This window comes from Atractosteus spatula, chromosome 1, assembly GCF_055471065.1.
Source record: "Atractosteus spatula isolate fAtrSpa1 chromosome 1, fAtrSpa1.hap1, whole genome shotgun sequence".
Classification (NCBI taxonomy): Eukaryota; Metazoa; Chordata; class Actinopteri; order Semionotiformes; family Lepisosteidae; genus Atractosteus; species Atractosteus spatula.
The window spans coordinates 44,775,789-44,797,785 of record NC_142706.1 but is presented as its reverse complement, the minus strand read 5'-3'; the positions used below and the strand labels follow the sequence as shown (position 1 = coordinate 44,797,785).

The 21,997-nt window shown below is 37.6% G+C and overlaps 1 protein-coding gene across 1 annotated transcript in view; it reads right to left on the bottom strand.

Annotated features, from left to right (window-relative positions):
• fgfrl1a (fibroblast growth factor receptor like 1a) overlaps positions 1–19,989 on the bottom strand; it is a 115,550-nt gene extending 95,561 nt beyond the window's left edge. Inside the window, exons 1-2 of the mRNA XM_088918666.1 lie at positions 19,405–19,989; positions 17,763–17,857 (exon numbers count right to left, since the gene is read on the bottom strand). Coding sequence (XP_088774792.1) covers positions 17,763–17,826 — 64 coding nt within the window. The 5' untranslated portion in view covers positions 17,827–17,857; positions 19,405–19,989. The remainder of the gene's footprint in view (positions 1–17,762; positions 17,858–19,404) is intronic.
• Positions 19,990–21,997: the final 2,008 nt, after the last annotated feature.

Genomic DNA, 21,997 nt, shown 5'->3' with positions numbered 1-21,997 from the left:
TATTTGGTCCTCATTGGCCACAAACAATCAAACCTCAAATGCGAACTCAAAATACTCTTATGAATGGCAAATAGGTTAAGGTACGAAGTTTAACTTTACAAGCACTACAAAACAAATGAACCTGATGAAGGTTATTTAAACATGAAATATTAATCTCCTTTTGGATCCATTAGAATCCCCAGTGACTTAAAAAGGGTTTTGGATTAAGCAGTAAAATAGTTAACCATCTTCCACTTGTAATCTCTGGGCTCTTTGAATGTCTGGCCATCGGCTTTGTGTCCCAAATTTCATCCGTGCATTTTCCTCTAATGTACTTTTCCCTAGCGGCATTTTTCCCGTGCTCCTGACAAGACAGAAATCGTTTCTCAAAACCCAAATGACACAGACTCTGTCTTGTGCTGCACTTGAAGGTTTGCAATTTGTTTTTATCATCTCTGACAGCACAGGTCATTTTCTAACATGAACCATTTTCAAACACATCAGAACCTTGTCAATCCTGCTTAGAATGAAAAAGTGCAGGAGTCACAATAGGAGGTTCTCCACACTAATAAAGGTATATTGTGAAGATTCATCTCCTTTACTGAACATTTTAAATGCAATCTCAATCGTATGGATTGCAAAGCTCAGACACAACCCACTACAAGTGGGTCCCCATTATCAGTATTAGCTCTGATAAATGTTTCCCCACACTTACATCATTGAGCTATTGGGAATGCTTTGGTATAATCCCCCGCACTTGAGTACATCTTTTTTTAAGTGGCGAACATAAGCTACTACAATTTTTATCATGTTTTATCTTCTCATCCGTTCTAAGTAGTAGTGCAGGCACCGAATGTAAGAAGTATTTGTACAACTCAAATTTCTCAAGGTAAGATTGCAATTTCTCATTAACGCAACTCAGAATGTACATATTCACAACAGATAAGATGTTCAGCAGTTCCTTCTACTTAACATTTGACTGTGATATACAGCTGTAAATGCAAAGTAAAGCACCACCAGCATATAATTTGAATCGATTTATTTAAAGTTTAGAAACACTAGTTTTTTAACCAAGGTTCAAAATTTCAAAGAACTAACAAAGTGATCCACAAAGAAGCTGCCTTTAAGCTGTAAAGACTGCCCATTGTGGTATTTGGTTTCTCTCTTGAGAACCTTTCCTGTGTCCTTTGCAAGACCAACTGTCTTTTTGTTTTGTTTTTTGTCTTAGTAGTGTCTATTCCCTTGACGAAATCTGTTTAATAGGAGACTATTTGTCTGGTTTGTAAGTAAATGAAGATGCTCCATGTTGTCCTACTACATCCACTCACTACTTTCTGCTGTATTGATAGCTTAGTGACTAATGTAGTCTGAACATGAGCTTGGATTTTTTTTAGCCCATAGTAGATTTTTCATTACTCACGTGCAGAAGTTACATAGCAGTAAGTGAATAAAAGTCTGCCTGTTAAGCAGCATCGCATTAAAATGTATTTATGCACTTTCTAAAATAAATCAATATAAAAAAGGGCAGCGAGTTATGTCACCTTTAAATACATTTACAGCATGCAAGGCTATCTTATACTTGAGAGAAATGTTAGGATGACTTCCCAACTTCTGCAATTTTCAAGAAAGGTTCCCTGACTCAGGTATGTTATCATTCAAAATGAATGTTCTTTTTCATGATGAGTTGACTGGTAAAAAGAACCAATTTCTGCAGGTGTTCATTTCAACTGCCAGTAGTTTTAGGCAATGCTTCCAAAAATAAAAATAAATAAAACAACCTAAAGTGAGGTGGACAGCTTCAATGGTGAATCACAGATGATTTCATTTCTAAGTAAAGGAAGAGTCTAGAAACAAAAGGTTAAGGGTGATTTTGAATAAAGCTTCCTTTATTCCTTATTGTTTTAAAGGAGAAAACAATGGCAACATTTGCCAAAACATGGGTGTTGAAGGTTCACTTGCATTTTCTTAGCATAGTCTCCAGAATTTTCTTACTCTTCAAATTAAAATTTGTGTTGGAAGGCTAAAGAAAAAGAATAGAAACTGAAAACATGTGGTCAATACAGCTTGCCAACAGAATTAGCTGCGGTCTGAATTCACAAATATATGAATAGGCAAATTTCACCACAGACTTGCACCATAAACTGTGCAACAGATTCAGCAAACATCCATCTCTGCACAAAATTCCATAAAATAAACTCTACACAGTCTGTTTCAGATGCTTAATCGCTGCTACATCTCATATCATTTACACATAACAAAAGCAAAAAGAGTAACAGGTTTCATAAAAACACCTGACTTTTTTTTAGTAAAGTTCTAAGTATAAAAAAAGTTACAAACATGAGGTGCCCATTCTGCCCATCTTGTTTCATTCAGTTGCTATGGTTAAGAATTCCTATGATCGCTTCCATCTTATCAGAGAAGAAGCCAGTGTATCAATTTCAACAACATGGATGGGCATTCTTGTTCCAGATCCCTCCCACCCTTTGTGTAAAGAAGTACCTCAGTGCTCAGTATCAAATGCACTTTTTTATAGTTTCCACTTGTGACATCTGGATACGTTTCACAGTAGTGAAGATGCCCATGGGACTGGCCCTGTGAATGCCTTGTGGCTCCTCAATGACAAAGTGGGGGTCCTGAATATTTGAATCAGGGATCCTCAAAACATTCTCTGTCCAAGACTAAAAAGATCTAGTTCTTTTAGCCTGTCAGAGTAAGACATTCTTCTAACCCTGGGAATGTGCCTGGTCACTCAAACGTAGACTGATTACAGAGCAGCAATTTATTTTGTGCAACATGGTGACGGAAACCTAACATCACATCCCTTCATTTACTTGCAATACATAATACAAATACAAATACAATACAAAATGTATATTTCACGTAAGTACGAGTACCAATAATGGTGCTACAGTAAGATATAAGAAGTAAATTAAATTAAGAGTATGACAATGAGGCTAACGCAAGCTGTAGAACATGCAAAACCCCGCAGACAAAAACATAGTAAAAATCATGCTTGTAGCCACATCCTCAAATCTTGAGTATGAGTTAATTCCAGGCTCCTAGTCACAACGGTCTTGTCTGAGTTTCAACAGCAGGCAACATGGTCAGAGTCCAAGTCATGAGTCATTGTTATGGTGTGTCTAGCAAATAAAATACATGCTACCTTTATTTTTTAAATATGCTTGGAAGTCCCTCTAGAGAAAGATTTGCCTAGAAGGCATTTTCTTTCATGAAACTGCATACTGAAAATAAAAACAAAATACAAAACTGCATGATATTTCTTTTTGCTTGCTGATCCTGATGCACTAAATCATTATTTTACGAAAGACTATATTTAAAACTTTTTCCAAAACAAAAAGGGCAAATGGAATATCTAATTAAGTCACAGTCCATGTGGTTTCATTGACAGGTGCTGTGGATCTGATTCAGTTGTTATTTTTTTAAGTTCCTGAAATGTGTGAATAATGATTCAGAATGGGTGAATGGGCATCAGATCACTGACCTGATAGTCAATGAAGCGACAGGCAATTACAATAAAATGCATGCCAAATTTGAAGTCTGTGATTTAATTGTGAAACTGTCAAGAATGGTTTATTTATAATAGGTAGATCTGGTACTGTATGTTGATATTAGGTTTGAAGAGGGGTTTATGTCAGACTACTTCCTGTACTTTGGTGTTTGCAGTAGCTTAATTAATGCCAATGGTTCCTTTTATTATACTGCTGTGCATTTCCTCATCATCTTGCAAGACCTTTGAAACTGAATGTAAATGTAATAAAGATTTTTAGGGGAAGAAATATAGTTGTTTCTAGTGGAGTGGTGATTGTGCTTTAGTTTAAATAAACACTCCCAAAATTCTTTCCCTGTATTTTAGAGGGTACTTTCTCTCTGCATTCGTACATACTGTAACTGAATGTGTTCCTTTCCAGATTCTCAAATATTATAGTAGCCTACACTCTTCTGGCATTCTTTCTTTCAATGTATTAATCAGTGTTTTTATTTACATAAAATTTACCTAACACCCTGTAGGGCTCTATAGATCTTGTAGTTACTACGTGCGTCTGTGGATGGATGCAATTAAGGAACAAGTAAAGGTTTATTCCATGCTGAGAAGAAAAGAAACACAACATTTCAGCTGTGGAGCCTTCTTCAGGTGTCAACAAGTGCGATTATTTATGGTATCTTCTGCGAACTTCACTAGTTAACCACCTACACAAAAATCTAGATCACTGATACAAAATATGAAGAACAGCAGGTCCTAATACAGATCTTTCTGTCAGGACATTACCCCAGTTTGAGTATGCACCCCTCATCTGTGAATGGATCACTTTGCAATCCAAATACATCATTTGCCTTGCCTCATGTGTGTAATTTGATTATTAATCATTAATGACAACATTTATCAAAGGCCTTCTGAAAATCTAAATATATAATGTAGTAAACACTTCTACACTTTTATCTGTTTTCTGCTGTTGCTTGTTCAAATAAGATAAAAAGTTTATTTAAGCAAGATCTGTCTGCTCTAGATTCATGTTGACCATCCTAGAATTCTCTTGCCATACAGATGACCACAAAGCTTAGTTTAATTGTAGTTTCAATAGCCTTACATGTAACAGATGTAAGACACAATTGGTCTATAATTGCTCCTTTTCATTATGAGGCACTTCATTAGAAATTTCCCCAACTTAAGAGACCGCTAATGGCCTTACATACACAAAAGAGGACGGCGACAAACATACTGTGACAACAGCTTCTTCCTCAAAAACCTGTCAAGTCTTCTGTTCTTCAGTGACAGCAATTTTCCAAAAGTCAGAAAATGCGATTATTTAAACTATAAAGACCATTATGAGGGGACACAAAGACTGCAGCATAAGCCCCAGAACCTTCCATTTTTCTGGATCTGCAGAAGCAAACCGAGTGTGACAGGCTGGAAAAGAAAATGTGGGGCACAGTGAGCACACTGTAGTGCATTAGACACAGACAGTTTGGTACAGATAGATAGACTGCACAGTAAACAAAGAGACAGGGAAACTGTTTACCAAGAATGTCATATCATGTAAAATGCTAGCCAGCACTGGTAATTACTAGGTATCTGGTGCAAGTTTATGTTATAAATGGTAAATCTCTTAGAGATTAAGAACTGGGGGGGGGGGGGAGTTCTTTGACATGACATATATACAGCTGATATAAAACACAGGGCGTTGACAGTAATTGGCATGCAAAATCAAAAGGAAAACAAGAGGAGCTGTCTGATGTCAGAGGGTCGCTTTTCAACATCTCATTTGTAACACAACTAAGGGAACAGCTGGGGTGGGGGATTCTTCACTGTTGCTCAAAGAAAAGGCAGAGAAAAAAAGACAGAGAAAACTGTAGAGAAAACACAGCCCCCCAATGGGGACCTGACATGTTATTCTATTGGCCTCTGGTGAGGGGCTGAGCAGGCCAATACCTCTGACCTGACCTCTGTCTCTAAGCCCTTTCTAATGTGATGCAGCACTCGGGCTGCTACTCCTGCACAAGGCTGGAATAAAGGCTTCTCCAGTACACTGGCACTGAATAATTAGTCATTGTGTTACAAGTGCAAATTGTACACTGCCAGAATTCTCTTCTGACAGGTAGTGGGAAAGTGAAGAAATCCATGTTTCCTAATCCACTTTCTTTTTATTAATTTCTATCAAGAGTGATACAATCCTTACTGAAGAAGTGATGCCTCAGTGTGGCACAGTAATATAACTGCAATTTTAACAACGGGCTTCAAGTTTGCTTCTATTTTTTTCTTCAGTTTGTACTGGATATCTGTACTGTTTAAAAGTAAGGGGTCACTTACAACAGTCCTGCAATTGAGATGATACTGTGTTCTTTTCTGAGTTGTGGAAAACCCGAGATTGTTGGTTTTTCAAGTTCCGTCAAAAATAACAGTTTAACTCACAACTTAATTATACTTAAAAACTGAAAAAGGGCTAGTTTAAGTTTAAGAAAACATAACAAGTAAACTGCAACAACTGACATACATGTAGAGTTTAGCAATTATTTCAGCATTAACTAAAATAAAAGCCAAATGTCTAAGTCTATTTGATCTTGGTAGCTGAGGAATCTGACACTCCATTTTATCAGAAGCACGCTAATTAAGCTAAGTGGCAAACAAATTGTAAGAAAGTAAACACTAATTGAGCTGGTAATAACCATTTTATGGCTTTCCAAGTTCTATCAGCAGTCACACTCCTGTCTTTTTTCTCAGTGAAACATGTCTTCCGAGGAAACTTCCCCACATTCCTGTCCATGGTCTTGGTAGCCCCTGTTCTGCTACTGCTGTCTCTTTTATAATGCAGATTTTCAGCAGAGTGCTTGCCTGTATTCCTCTGCTTAGTTTTCCAAGGCTAGGAAGCCCTTGGAATCACTAGGCAACAAGTCACTTCCCCCACGTGGTCTAAACTGTGGTGTTTACTCTAGGAAATTAGATTAGGCAACTATAACAATGATTTACACACAGGCGAAACCTTGTACATGGCACTTGAGTGAGGAAAAAAAAACAGCAACAGCAAAAACTGATATCCACTTCCTCATAAAACAATAGACAGTGTTACCTCTGCAGATTTAAATCTGTTTCTTTGCAACTAAAGTGGAACTTTTTAAAGTTGCATTAACCTAGATTCCCTATGCATTCAGAGCTGAATCAGAAACAAAACTCTAAACCCCCTGCTGTGTATTAGACTGTATATACTTCGTTAGCCCTTTCACTAGTATGTTTTAGTCTTCCTCTGTTGGGAAGACCAAAACATTTGCATTCTACTCCATATCGAAGTGCTTTTGTATCACAAATTAATTAAAATATAGGTCACTATAAAACTTAAAACACCACCAGAGGAGTACAGTAATAAGCTTCTGTGTGTTTTAGTCTACATAACAAACACAGAAAAGATGTAGAAAGTTTGCAGAAAATGCCATGACCCATACTCGTTAACAAATCTTATTTCAATCTATGTCCAACACTGAAGACAAGTGCATACGTCAAGTGGTAGACCAGGAAATAATTCTGACTACATTCTCTCTTCAGATTTGTGGTAGATTCTTGAAACGTAAAAAAAAGTGGGCATCCTGTGATTCCACTATGCAACAACAACGTACAATTTTAAGGGATCTTGAACATTACGAAAATCAACATGTCCACAGTTAAAAAAAAAACATAAATCCCACTCTATTGTCATGTCTTGTCAGCCTTTTATATACAGTACTTACTCCTTCATGTTTGTAAACAACAGATCTATAATGTAACATTTGGTTATTTCTACGTAACCTTTCCCCTTACTACTATACTGGGGAAATGGAAATGTAATGTTTGCTTTGGCATTATCACTCTTCCTTTTTCTCAGCTTGTAGCCGAAGCAACTGAATGTATCAGCACCTCAAGGAACTGCTCGGGTACAGCAGGAGGCCAAGAATACTCTGCAGGAGAAAATAAATACATAAATATGAGCTCTTTTTAGGCAATAGCAAGTGTTTAAAACTGACTTCTGGTCAGTCAGGGCCGGACATAATAATCCATCCATTGTTCTGTGTAAATGAACCCAGACTCTGTAAACAGGGTATGCAGCATTTGAAAGAGTGGCTGGTCCACGTCTTGTTTTAACGACGGTAAATTAGGTTAATACGTTTCCTCTGGCTTAACGCTGGCAATAAACTTGAGGAAGAGAAGTGTGTAAGGGGGGCAAGGAGTCGATTACAGTGTCACGGGAGGGCTCTGGAATCCTGGGCACATGTCCCTCTCACGGCTCTGCCTCTCTGTCGTTCACAGTCTGTTGCTTTCTCGGCCAGCTTTTTATGGAAGGCGCTCGGGGATCCAGCTCCCGTGTGCAGTTACAGAGGTGCCACTTCTTCCCCGAGTGTATCAGTTGAAAGAGTTTTTATGCAGGAATAACCTGCTGGGATGAAGTGTTCCCTTCAAAGGGCAGTGGCATTGGGAGCCCCAGCAAAATCCGTCAATTACATTAAAATTTAACACGTTTGCAGCAGAGCTGCCTACCTATGAAAACAGCACAATTGGTTCCACAACACCTCAGAGCAGCTGGTCGGCAGTGGAGCTGAAACCATTTCCTCTTCATACAGCTAGGGCATGTTGCAAACTGAAAATTAAGCTCTGAACAGTCAGGAGATTAAAAGGAATTTATGCCACTGGATTTATATCTACAAATAATCTCATTCAGCCCTCCACGGAGTTGACATTCATTGTTCGTAGCTGCTAAGTTTGCACTACTTCACAAATAAGATGATCTTCCAATGTGTCAAGTACAGGAAAACGGCAAAATCAAAGTAACCCTACAGACTCTGCACAGCACCACTACACTTCAATATAGACATTTCTAAGAGAAGAGTTGTAATTTAAAGCCAATCACTCATCTGCTAATGGCATGGCAATACCTCCAACAGAGGAGAAAGAAATGAGAAGCCTTATTTTCCATCTGTTGACCATAGGTAGTATTTTGATATTGCTTATATTACCTTACTTTCCGATCTACCTGCTGTGGAGCTAAAGTAAAAATGGCTAACAGTTTTTTAACAACCTAGCTTGTCACTCTGACTCTTGTGACTGATTTTTTACATTAAAAAATGGTCTAATTCCTTTCAGAAAATGCATGTTTTCCTGTGACTTCTGTGTTGAGTTTCCACGCATTCCTGTCATATGAATCAGAATCACATGCATTAGGTCTCAGAAAAGACAAAATAACTCTTATTAAATGAGTTAAAACTAATAAATTCTCTGCAGAGAAAAAGACAACATACAAATCAGTTCTCTCAATATTTTTAAAACCCACTTCAGCCCAACAATAAATCAAGAATTGTTACCAAGTGCTATATTTTAGTGGCTGTCGCAGCATGATAGGCCCGATTTAACCAGGCCCTAAATATAATATAAAGCTATTTCAAAAGCAGCTTAGAAATGAAGCTTGTTAACATCCATTTATTTCCTCAAGCTGACAACAGTGAATTACTTAAACCTGGTGATTTATGATGGTGTGCACTGCTGTAACTGAGAAATGCTGTCTTAATGAAAGTACTAATTCTCACAGTAAAATGTGAAGCACACAAGGGCTTTTGAAGTCATATGACCACTAGCAGGGAGATCAATTCATTAGTAATCTTTTATAGTTGATAATGTACTCAATTGCTCCAAAGAAGAAGGGTAAACCATATTTTAATGGAGGCTTTTCAGGGAATCATCAATCACAAACTGCCTTTAGGCTGTCAGAGATAAAAAAAAGCTGCCAATAGAAACTTCTATCTAAGCACTATAATAATTTAACCTTTTAACTCTGTCATTGGAGAACTGATGGCTTAGACCAAAGCTAGGTAATGTTTAGCATTTAGTGCATTTCTATAGAGCCTTTCAAATTAATTTCCTTGTACAGAAGAGGACTTCTACTTGTACAAGGTTCAGACTTCTACTCTTATAAACACAGCCACAAGTTCTTTAGTGACCAAGTAGCCAGGACCTTGGCTGAACATCTCATCCGAAGGACAGTAACTCCTACTGCACAGTGTCCACTGTCTCCATAATGGAGACATAATGGGGCCCGTATTGGTGCCTTAGTTTTTAAAAACTCTAGTTCAGAGGGAAAAGTGCCACTTACAGCAGCAATCAGATTTTCCTCAGAGGCCCCTCAGAGGCCCCACCTGGCTTGTCTTCTGTTACAAGGTGGTAATGCCAATACATTACTGCTACTTAAACTGGTATTATAGAAAGAAAAGACATCGAGGCTTCAGAAAATCTTCTTCAGGCTCCATAGTGAGGTTTTACTTTGTTTTGGTCTACCATATAAGAACTTGACAAATCAGGCTGTCACAGCACAAAACATTCAAACGCTCATGCTGAAGAGCTCCGGCCACTTATTTGTTCCGATTACACCAAGTGATAATGACACACAATCAACGGGAACTAATTTCTAAACTAAATTGTCTTTAGATCTATAATCCACTTTAATAACCACACATAAACTGTGGGAGCTCAGAAGAGAGAGGGTGGAGGGGCCACATTCCTCATAGTCTGTGCAATTCCTGTGGCCGAGAGTGAAGGATAGCTGTTTCAGGAATTAGAAAAAGAATTGGAAAACCATGAATAGACTGTGACTGCATGAACCTCCAATTATACGACCTAGAATTCAACTAATATTTTAAAGAAATATCAAAAAGTACTAATGGCACCTCACATTTTTTCTTGAACACTGTATTTGCAGAAAAAAAAGATCAATATGCTATTCTGAAACCCTTAGTTCTTGATTATATGTTTGCTTTACAGGACTACAGAAAAATAGCCAGTGCTACCAAAAAGGTGCTATGCAAAATTAAGAATAAGCAATTATCATTGTCAGATCACAGTAACTTCAGTACACTTTAATTGTGTCATTTCCAACCCTATTTTTCCAATTTCAAATCAAATTGTTGCAGCTTGCAAAAGAAATAACTGTTTTAGTTAATTCCTTGAGTTCAATTAACTACCAATTAATTATGGCACAGAACCAAACAACAGGAAACAATTTACAAAAACTACATTAAAACTACATAAAAAACAGTAGCCTCAGAATAACTCATAGCAAAGCAAATTGTAAAATTTCGAAAAGAACATTCAAACAGAAGCTGGAAATGGTAGTCCGTCTACCATGTTTTTTTCACACATAGAGCACTGACATTGGCTGCCAGAATAGAATTACCACAGCCTCCCTTAGACCCCTGAGTATAAAGCTGAACACAAATTGGTACAATATACTAGTGTCACCACAGAATCAGAATCTACTTTATGAAAGGAAGAAAAGGAATTAAAAAACAAAACCGAATTTTAGGTTTAATCATGGTCTCTGCTACAAGGCTCACCAAGAACAGATGGAAGACTGATGGAAAAATAAATAAAATAAAAGCTTTTTTTGGCTTATAGGCCAAGGTCACTTGTTATTTCATCTCTGGTTATGTCACTTGAGAAAGAAGACTCTCTTAGTGTTACTTCATTGAACGTATTGAGATACTAAGAGTCACGTGTATCAGTTCATTGGTGCTTAAAACTTCCTCATCCCTCTCCACAGTGGATGACCTTTAAAGCAGATCATCTAATCCTGTCTGGTTCCACATCTCCAGCACCTGGATGTATGAAATATTTGCATGTTGCCCACTGATATAACTCTATGACATGCTCCCCTGCGACCCTGAATTGGATGAAGCGGTTAGAAACTGAATTAAGATGGGGATTAATGTCCAGGTAGGTAATAACAATGAACCAATTAATTCCTTACAGTGCCTGGCAAAACCTAGATGTTACACTTCACACATTGCCTCCACTTAGCTCTTAACTAGGGAGGGACTCTGGTCCCAGCTAACAGCAATGAATTGTTACACGCGCTGAGCACCTTCCAGGTGAGTTCTGTCATTGTTTAATGTGAAATGTGGAATCTTTCAAAGGCTTGCTTGCTACTTAAGCTTTCTAGGTGAACTAGAAACAAAAAGGAAACTTTTTGAAACTCAGAGCAGGTCATCTTATTTCCGATAGGCAAAAGGCTACCTTAGATCAGTGACTTACTTTGGGTAATGTTACTCAGTAAAACTCTGTCCAGCTGTCCACTTAATAGCCAATTGTAATGCCTAACACAAGCACTGGCGCCAAATAGCTGTTTTTTTTTCTTATGAAAGCCACTCTTATCGGCTTGACTCCACATACCCTACATTCGTCAAAACACAAAAAACACATCAGTGTGATTTTACTTTGCCCAGTTCCTCACAAACTTTCTTTTAACCCTAATGGCTTTAATCACACCTCAGGCAGGTCATGTTCATTTTTCTAAGTCACAATGTGATTTTGCCACAAATCACCTTTAGACGCACATCAATGGGAAAAGCTGTGACAGGAAGAGCAAGCTTCACAATTTTTTCATCCGAAGCTAAGGAAAAAAAAACAACTATGGTGTCTTAAAACAACATTGCAGTAAAAGTTTACCTCTCAGCAGCAGCAAACAACAGGAAACAAAGTCATAAAAGTGCCCTAGGCTATGTGTCACCAGGGTCTGTCCCCAGCCAAGACACAGTGAGGAATCAACCTCACACACTCTTCCTGTGAGCTGCTCTTTGGAGCTTCATCGCTGAATTTACAGGGTACCAAACCTGGCAGAAGCCTTGTTCAGGGCTACACAACATCAAAAGCCTTAAGTAAGGGACTATAGGCTGGGGCACATCTGTCCTTTGAAAATGGACTACATGTACATTAAATCCTAAATCTCATCTTTTTGGCAAAAGTATGAGCCTGGTGTGTGTGGGTGCCTCTCTTAATGCTTTTTAGTTTATTGTTACAGTCTATATAAAAAAAACTGTAGGTTTCAGTGAAAGGTATAAGCACTAAAATTATCAATACCTAGACACCTTTTAATAACACAAAATGATAAAAAGTTATTTAATGTTTTTTATTAATATTTGTAGTTATTTATGACATAGCACTGAACGTCCAGACCTACATCATTGACTTGGCTTCATTATCATGAATGATGTTATACATGAGCCGTTAACTTTTAATAAGACACTTTCAAAGCTTTAAAAGCAGGCCACTTATGTTTTCTGCACGAGAAAACCATCTAATCAAAACCACAAGATGCAGAATCCTGTTTAGTGATCTAACAGTCTTTACATTTTTCTTTCTGTAAAAACTCCTGTGTACTGTGTAGGCATAGAAATTACCAATTCTGGCACACATAAATTAGACTGGGGGGGGGGGGTATCGTTTCTCAGTTTCACTTTAATCAAAAATGATCAACTTTAACAAAAGGTATATTTTTCAGTCACTGACATCAGTTTGTTCTGATTTCGGTCTGCGGAGTGTGTGAACTGTATAAGACGCCTTGTTTAAAAGAGCTGTGGAGCATGATGGAAAATATGTGTCATTTTGCGTCATCTCTCATCACTCTGCGTGCATTCAGAACTACACACGAGTAAATAACAAATCTTTTTTTATTAAGAGGCAGCAGGGGCAGATTGTTCAAGGAGCTTTAAATACCCACTGGTTCTAAAACAGATTTCATAACTAAAAATCGAAAACCCAGATCTGTTCTTCCAATATTTCTGCTCATCACACGGAGGTTTCAAAGTCCTTCATGAAGTTGAAAACTCTTCACTCCATATTGTTCTGCAGACATGTGTGCTTGTTTCTGAAGTGGAATGTGTTTGGTTTAGCTCCTACATTCAAACATGCAGCATTCACTCTCAGTGCCTCTACAAAAATATTGCTGTTGTATTACTAGACTCTTCGATCATGGGGTCCGACAACCAATATCCTCCAAATGAACCATCACATACATTCCAGAGGATGAAGTGCGGTTCATTTTTCAGATAAAAAATAAACAATAAACTTCAGCTTCTAATGGTAGTGCTTTTTTTCTTCACAATCAGTGTGCAATTCAGCCACAACTCTGCACCCAATTTAGCTGTGTTTGTGTACACAACTTGGACTCAAGCTCAAATACCACATACAAGACACAGCCGTGAGTTACTGGCAAAAGTCCTTCCTGAAAATTGGAAATATTTTAATGAAATAATTAGGTTATGTTGTCCTCTTTACTCAAGGGTTTGTCCCTGTGCAACTGATGGTACAATGGCAAGCCTGTGTAATCCAAACGTTTCCAGAAGTCCTGTCTAGGCTGTGTTTATTTAAGTTCAGCAGACAGCAGCATGCAGTCAAATTTTCAGACTGTCCGAAAATTAATAGTCCAACCTAAGTGGCTGCAAGTGAAACACTGGAGGTAAAAAAAAGTAATTCCGTTTACATTCAGGAAATATGACTTTAAAAAATTGATGGCATGGAAGATGGTTAAAAAAACCCAAACTGCATTTTCTGTTAAAAGTCCACCTACTGCTAACAGAGAGATAACAGATTTTGACAATGTATCTAATGACTGGTATTAGGATTTCTAAGTCAGGACTAGGATGTCCTGACTGATCATGCTGCTTTCTTTGTTAGTTACAAGCAAACAATACAATACTTTGCTATAAAGACATTTTTGACAAAACATGCTCAGCCTTCATGCATGAAATTCCTTTAGTTCAGCGTTCACCTAGTAGACTGCATTTACTTGTTACTAGCACACAGTACTGATTCACACTTCCCAGAAAATTCAGTGCTACTACCGTAATAAAGCATATTTTTTCTTAATTAATTTTGTTCAATTAGCACCATTTCAGCATAAGAGGAAAACTGATAGGGAATGTCATCACAATGCTTCAAGTACCTCGTCTCCTAATTGACTGTTTCTGACATTGCCACTGTCACTGTCTCTCATGGAACCCTTTGACAAGCCAGCAAATCATTCTGGAGGATTAACATTTGATGGCTTCACATAACAGCCCATAAATCAAACCTCTATGATGTTATGCAGTTGACAACAAATGCTGTTTCAAATGTAGCTGTGTAAGGCCTTTGTTACTGCAAGTATAAAGAGGGAAAAGCAGAAAATCACCCTTAAACTGTATGCTGATAAATAAAGTGCATTATAAAATGACTGAACAGGAACTAGCTTACAATGGAGTATAATGAATTACAAACATAAGTGAAAAGGCATATCTAAAAGGTAAAGGTCAAGATAAAAAATATTGCAATGTAGAAAGAGTAAACAAACATTTCACAGGGATTGACCAAGAAATAAGCTCACAACATACTTCAGAGGAAGCAAAGGCAATATTCTAAATTAAATAATATCAGCAAAGAAAAGCCAGGAATGTTACAGGTACAAGAATATTAAACAGCAGTTAAGAAAAGAAGATATATTATTTATAGGATATTAACAAAACTCTTCCAGCAGTCACTCAAGACAGAGAAAATGACTAATTTAGTAATTAATAGTACCCATCCACAACAAGACTGACATTATTAGATCAAGTAATTACATACTTTTAGTCTTACATCTATTACAGCTACAGTAGGTTCATCAGTATGGTCTTAAGATATAACAGATAATCAACAGCAGTTTAGAAAAAGGTAAGTCTGGCACATTGCTCATTATAGAAGCAACAAAAATAATGGTCACTACTGTATGTTGAAATTCTGGTCCCGAGGGAAGAGCGTCACCTACTAGTCCACAAACAGGACCAGTGCAGTGGCAACATGACTTTTGTTGGAAACCTCTGATGGGATCTTGAGATCTGATGAGATCAGGCTATAAGGTGGTAGCACTGCATAATGTTCAATGAAAAACAGGAAATGAAAGCTGCATTAAAGCATATGTGATACAATGTTACATGAACTTTACACTGCACTGGGGACAATACAATGCATGCACATCTGGAATAGTGTTTCCCACTCCAAGTGCTGGTGGATCCCAGTTTCTACTACTTTTCCTTCCGACTGAGCTCTTAATTGCCAAAGGTAACAGGTGCCTTCAATTGATCTGCTTCACATCTGTTTTTGCACGTTCTGTAGTCAACAGATTCAAAAGTACCTCAGTTCTGTCATACTGTTTCTAACAACTTTAGAATACAGAACTTTCTGTATCCTCAGATTATTCATTAAGAGATTGTTCACATATTTCTGTCACAATGGCTCTTAATAAGTCATCAATTAATGATGAACAGATGCAGATGGGAACAACAATATTTCACACCCTCCCACAATACCCAAATGTGCTCCTTCTATGAATGTCCAACCACTTCTATTCCAGTTAAGACCCTGAAAAACAGAAATTCATGGTTCCCTGGGACTGGTGTTCAGGAACCACTGGAATACATTAAAGACATTGTGCCCATCAAAAAAGAATCTATACAAAACAAAAAGAAAAGACTGAAAAATTGCACTAAGTCGGTGTTAAACAGTTCCTACATTTTAGTAGTTCAAAACAGTATACTTTGTAATTCCATCCGTATATACTATACAGCAGCATTATCACCATATTTTGGGATTCTTCAGAATAAATGGTGCTACATAAAAGCAAGTCATTATTATTAACACTTTCAAAACAATGTCAGGCCTGTCCAAGTCAACTCCAATGGTGTTAGCGGTTCCTCTAATGCCTTCTGTCTAATCAGCCATCACCTGTCTAACTGTCCAGCTTCACACCTGAGCAGGCTACATGGTAAACCGGGCTGTAGTTTAAAAGCAAATTAGAGCAGTGCAATAACTCCCAAAAATAAAGATTAGATATGTGGAAAAAAAATGTAAAGAGCATCTGTTTTTAAGTGTCCAGATGCAAAGTAAGACTTTTGTCTCTCTTCACCCTCCTTTCTTTCAAACACTGTAATACATGAAGCAACAGCCAAAACACCTCTGAACACATTTTCCTATCTGATGAACAGCAAGATTTTATAGCAGAAAAAAAAAACAGTCTGGCAATGGACCATTAATAAACCATTAGATATCATCAGGATTGCTGCATGTTGTTTTTCCCCCATATATGTTTCTCTCCCTGGCACTAAACCTGCAACACTGCCTGGCAAACAAATATAATTGCCAGTCTAATCTGATTAGTTTTCACATTTTGTTTACTTTTAGTTAAGCACTAAAATGGAGCCCAGTCATCCTTCTGAATGCATCATTGTTAGAACATTTGCGATGTAATCTGCGGAGGCACCATCTCACATTGAAGCAAGGAGGGTGTTGTGTCTGAGGACAAGGATGTGTGGAAGACCAGCAAGATTCGGCGGGCTGACTCCTTCTTCGCATTTTGAGCAGATGAACAGATTACCTATCTCATTCCGTTTCTGCACAAAAATTGGATTTGCTTTAAAATGACCAACAGGCCATTTGTTTCCCTCCAAATGTTGCATAATAAATAGTGTCTGATTTCCCTGGCGTGTGTTATTTCCATGTCTTATTTTACTACATACACAGTCTCTGGCCATTACATTAGCACCTTCTGTGCTATGAATGGCAAAACATGATTTGTGCAACAGTATTAAGTTGCCTGAACAAGTGGTCGCTTAGGCACACAAAAGGGGAGCAGTGCTGTTTCCAAACACTTCCACAGATGGGAAAAGTCAAATCCCTAACTAGGTCCAGAAGAAGTTTGGTGGCACAGGGAGGTGGCGTCGCCAGCAGATTTACACCAACCGCAGTAAAAGACACAAGTCATGCTCACAGCCCTGACAGACGTGAGGATGATGCCAGTTTCACGTTGAGATTTCACAACTAGTACCAAGCAATTTCCTGAATACAACCGGAAACAAGCCACAACACTGGAAATAAACAAGGAATGGACTGGCATTTTTTTCTTTCTGAGCTTACTGGACACGTTTTTCCATCCTCCACCTCATACACACTTTTCACACCACACACACACACAGCTCTTCATTGGGCATTGATAACTGTTCAAACTGCCGTGCGGGGTGTCAAAAAGAGTGTGCTGCTCTCTGTCCCAAGAGAGGCTGACAGGCTTGTTTGTTTGGTTTAGCTGGGGGAATGCACACAGCACAAGAGCTGAAAAAGGATTAAGGCCAGAGAGAAATGCTTGGGATCCACAAAGAAATGCTATTGCTGATCTAGGGGTTTATTTCATCTTTAATTTTTGTGAAACTCGCTCCAAAAAAAAACTATAGACCTTATTTCTACTGATAAATAAACTAGTATTTCTACAGATAAATAAAAAGTCTGCAGGACACACTTGCTAAACTTAAAAAAAAACACAAATGAAGTCAAATACACAGAGACACTGAGGAGTAATCTGGGAGAAAAGAAAGCTAATTGTAAAACAATTCTTTGGGATGTATCAGCAGCACCAGATAGCATTTGAATCAAACTCTTGTATCGTCCGTGAAATGAGTCATTTTTCACTTACCCCTTGCGCAGTCTGAGAACACAATCATCTCCAGAATGATTAGCGCTATCTGGAAAAGTCCCATTCTGACACTGGAAAACTTGTGATTTATGAATCTAAAAACAAAAGTGACAAGGAAAAACTGTCCTAAGAAATATGCGCAAGAATTGCAAAAATAACATAACCGAAATAAACGTCTCAACACCCATACTGATCTCCCGAAACGATCATTTCCTCTTGGCAAAAATGTGATTCCTTCTCTTTATCTTTACAATGGGACAGTATCCCAGTTGCACAACCTCTTTGTCACTGATTATTATTAGTTGTTGATACTGTTCTTATTTCGAAAACACTGTCAATTCTATCATTACTTCCAATAAATGTAACAAATGCTACATACTGAATTTGATTACGGAGGAAACCAATTTCTAACAGTATTTCAAAAATTGTCAAAAGCAGTAAACACATTTGAATGCATACAGCACAATCAAAATTATTATTGAAACCGTTTTCCATTAAAGCAAGGAATTATCACGCAAATGGCCATAGATTCTGAAAATGTAACTGTTTATATATTTATTGGAAAAAATGGGATTTAAACGCCTTCATGTTTTCAAAATAGGGTCCGATATTTTAATGGAATCCGAATTCTTTTAACTCTACAAATCGAAGGCTTTTTGCCCTAGGGACTCAAAACAATACGATTTCATTTCATTTAACAAGGCAAAGAAATATACTGTACATTGTCATTAGGTACTAATTTGAAACGAAAGCTCTTTAAAAGGCATGAAAAAGCATAATCCTGCTTTGAGATAGCTGCTTTATGCGCAGCCAGCGTGAAACCTCTTCAGATTATTAACTCCCTGTTGTTATCAACCTCTGGGAGTGCAGCTATTTGAAAGAAAGTGACGGTGTATTAAAATTTCTTTTTGTTTACCCGTTTGTTTATTTTGATTAACAAGACAGTATTGCGTAAAAATGCGTTTTGTCGAAGCGAGTGATGTCGAATTATGAACATGATTGTACATGTTGTCACAATTATACCACTGTGATTTGTTGTACTGTATACTGTACTCTGCCCGGTATTACCTAAGAAATAGCGGTACAGTCTCTAAAATCTATTTTAGAGGAATACGGATTTCAGATAGATGTTCTCTTTTTTCTGACAGTTTACGGAACTGTTTTCTTCGGTAAATTACTACGGCACCATACTCCAAAATCTTAATATGCTCAGTTTTGTAGTAAGAGTCCATGACAATATGATACATCCTACTGTATATACCGCTGTATTCACTGCAGTCCAGAAAATTATACTCAGATCGGGTTAATTAATAATAATCATAATAAAGTGGGTATTCCAACAGTTACAAGGCGAAACATTAATTTACTAACCTCAATAGTTTCTAAGACCACATTTGTGTGCAGTCATACAAACCAGACGAGCATACTGTATGTGACATCACTGGATAAAGACATTTCAAGAACTCAACTAAATGTGCGGAATTCACTTTTTTTTTCGAAAACCGCTGCTTGGTTTCGAACCCTTTCCTAAGAAAGGCGACAGTTGTGCAGGTTTGTGCCTGAAACTATTAAATCACAGTTTTTGACCATACATGCTATTAAAAAAAGTTAAATATTCCATGTGATATTTTAGAACGCTTACCTGCAGTTATCAATCTCTGTAGTTTAACACGAGCTCTTTTGTCAGAGAAAGCGTGTTTTCCATATTTAATACACTCCTTGTAGTTCTCTTTAAAATACACCATTTGATTTCTGTGGATCCATGTGCATCTCGTTGTTTTCCAGTCACAACTCTTCCACGAGAAGGAAGGAGAGCACTAAATCAAACTGAACTTTTGACAGCGAACTCCAGTTAAAAACAACTGTTTGTGGCAGTCGCTAACCCCACGAGAAACGACTTGATCCCGTTTTCCTCTGCTACCCTTTGAGCTTAAAAAGATAATTGCAGGACCTTCCACTCTCGAGCATGCACTGAAAAAAAAAAAGTTATAGTTTCCGAAGAGTAGCCAAGACGTACAAATGCTCGCTTGCGTCCAAAGTGCACACCCGGCTTCAGTTCAGGTCCCGGTGCTCCTCGTTATTCTGAATATCGTAGTCTCGGAACCCACTTAATTCCACCAGATCTCTAACGTAAATATTGTGCGTGACCGTATCTCTCCGCCCCGTTGTGTATTTGAGACGAAATCGCGTTAAAAGTTGGTGTTGTAGTAATACCAGTGTGTGCGGCAGTCCCTCATACAAGCAAATAGTGCAAACGGACTGCAGTCCAACCCAGCTCTAAACTTTTGACCAATCAGAAAGAAGAGAACAGCAGCTCCTGGAGAACTTAACTCTTTAGGAATATGGTGCAGAAATGAGACGGCATTGTGGTAAACCGAACTGGTGTGCTTGTGATTGGTTTATAATTTTAGTTTTGCTCACACATCCGTGAAAGACAGTTATCCTTCAACAGTGACAGGGGTTTTGCATCTTCTTCAGTTTATTATCCGGCTAATTCCCGAGTACGAAAGCAAATTAAATTTGCGCTATTATGGCCCAAAACGACAACTTTATCCCAACATGAATAGATATACTATTAATTTGAGATTTATTAACAGTTCTAAAGTTTTCTCCGCATAATGCGTTAGCATCAAGATCAGTATAAACAAAGGTAAATAAAGCTGTTTATAGAAGACTGATTTTTGTCTTTAAAGTCTTAGTAGCAATGCTTTTACACAGACGTTAATTAAACGCTATGGTGTTGTCTGCTAATTTTAACATAAACTTTTTGTCCGTTTTTCCACAGAAAGGTGTGATGTTTTCCACACATCTTTTTTCAGAAAGTACATCTTATGTTTAACCTAATAGCATACAACATTCTGTAAGGGAACTGGTCATCTGGATAAACACTAAATTTCAAGGTGGGGAATAAAGCTACATCATCACCAAGGAATCAAATACTGGTTTGGGGGTCAGTAAAAAATGACCGTATCTGATTATTTGTAAAAAAAAAAAGGAGTGGTTTCATTAGTAGTGGACCATACTGTATGTGCAAGGTTCACCCAAAAAAATCTCTTGACACACCTTGACGTCAGATTCACAAGCGCATTTCACCACAAAATAATGTCTGAGAATTAAAACGAAAGTTCAGTTCGATACCGTCAACGTAGACACTGATATAAAAAAATAGAAATAATGACAATGAGAATATGTCTATTAAGGTTTGCATTTCCCTCTAAATACGCATTTTAATCGGTTGCCCTTCATTCACAATTGATTTACAACAATTCAGAGACCAAAATAAAGATAAATGTTGTGTTTGTAAAAAGAATATCACATTTTGAAAATAAAAACATTTTCACAATAGTGCACGTTGTAACGGAACCGTTGTTTTCCTGATGTTTTTTTTAATAATACAAGCAGTACGATTTTATTATTCAGCTCTTTATCTGTGTAGTCTTTTTATTCTTAAGCTAAAAAGTAAGCCAATGTAAATGGAAAGGCAAGAGTTTCCCAGGTTTTTGCAAAAAAGAATGCCAAGCAAGAAAAACGAATTACTACGGCACTCGCAACACGAAAATGAAGTTATTTGTGTAGGCAAATAAGTGCAATTCGAGTACTTTTTGTATGAAGTTTCCGTGCATAGCAAGTAGGCAGTGCCGTAAATTCGAAGATGTACACTTGCACCATCGGTGAAAGGAAAGAAAATGTAGTAAGAAAAGTGAAAACAATTCAGGAATTCGTGTTCAATTTGACTACAGAAAGAACGAAAAAACATAAAAAACGGGATTTTAAAATATCATCTGCCACTTACAAATAAAAAATTTAGCACCATCAATTTACTGATTTGCTCTCGCACAGCGCTTTCCTCCATTCTTGGTTCGTTTCAAGTCCAATCTGAGCGCCTGGGGAAACTTCACAATTCAAGGCGTGACCCAGTTCCGTAAATTAATTGCCGTGCAAGCGCATGAATAAATAATCTTTTTTTGACGCCCCCCGTATTTCAGAGGAGAGTGTTAATATGTTTACAAACTATCTGAATAAAAAAAATGTTTCATTGTGATTTTTTTTATTTCAATCCGCAATTAATTTCAGGAACACTTCCTTGCGCATCTGTAGAAAAAATAATTGGAACTTTTTATACAGGTCACTATACCGTTTCAGGACTGGCAAATACTGAACTTAGAAGAGCTTTTTTAAAAAACAATGGTAACAAATTGTGAATATTTAATAGGGAGCGGTATTTTCAATGGGAC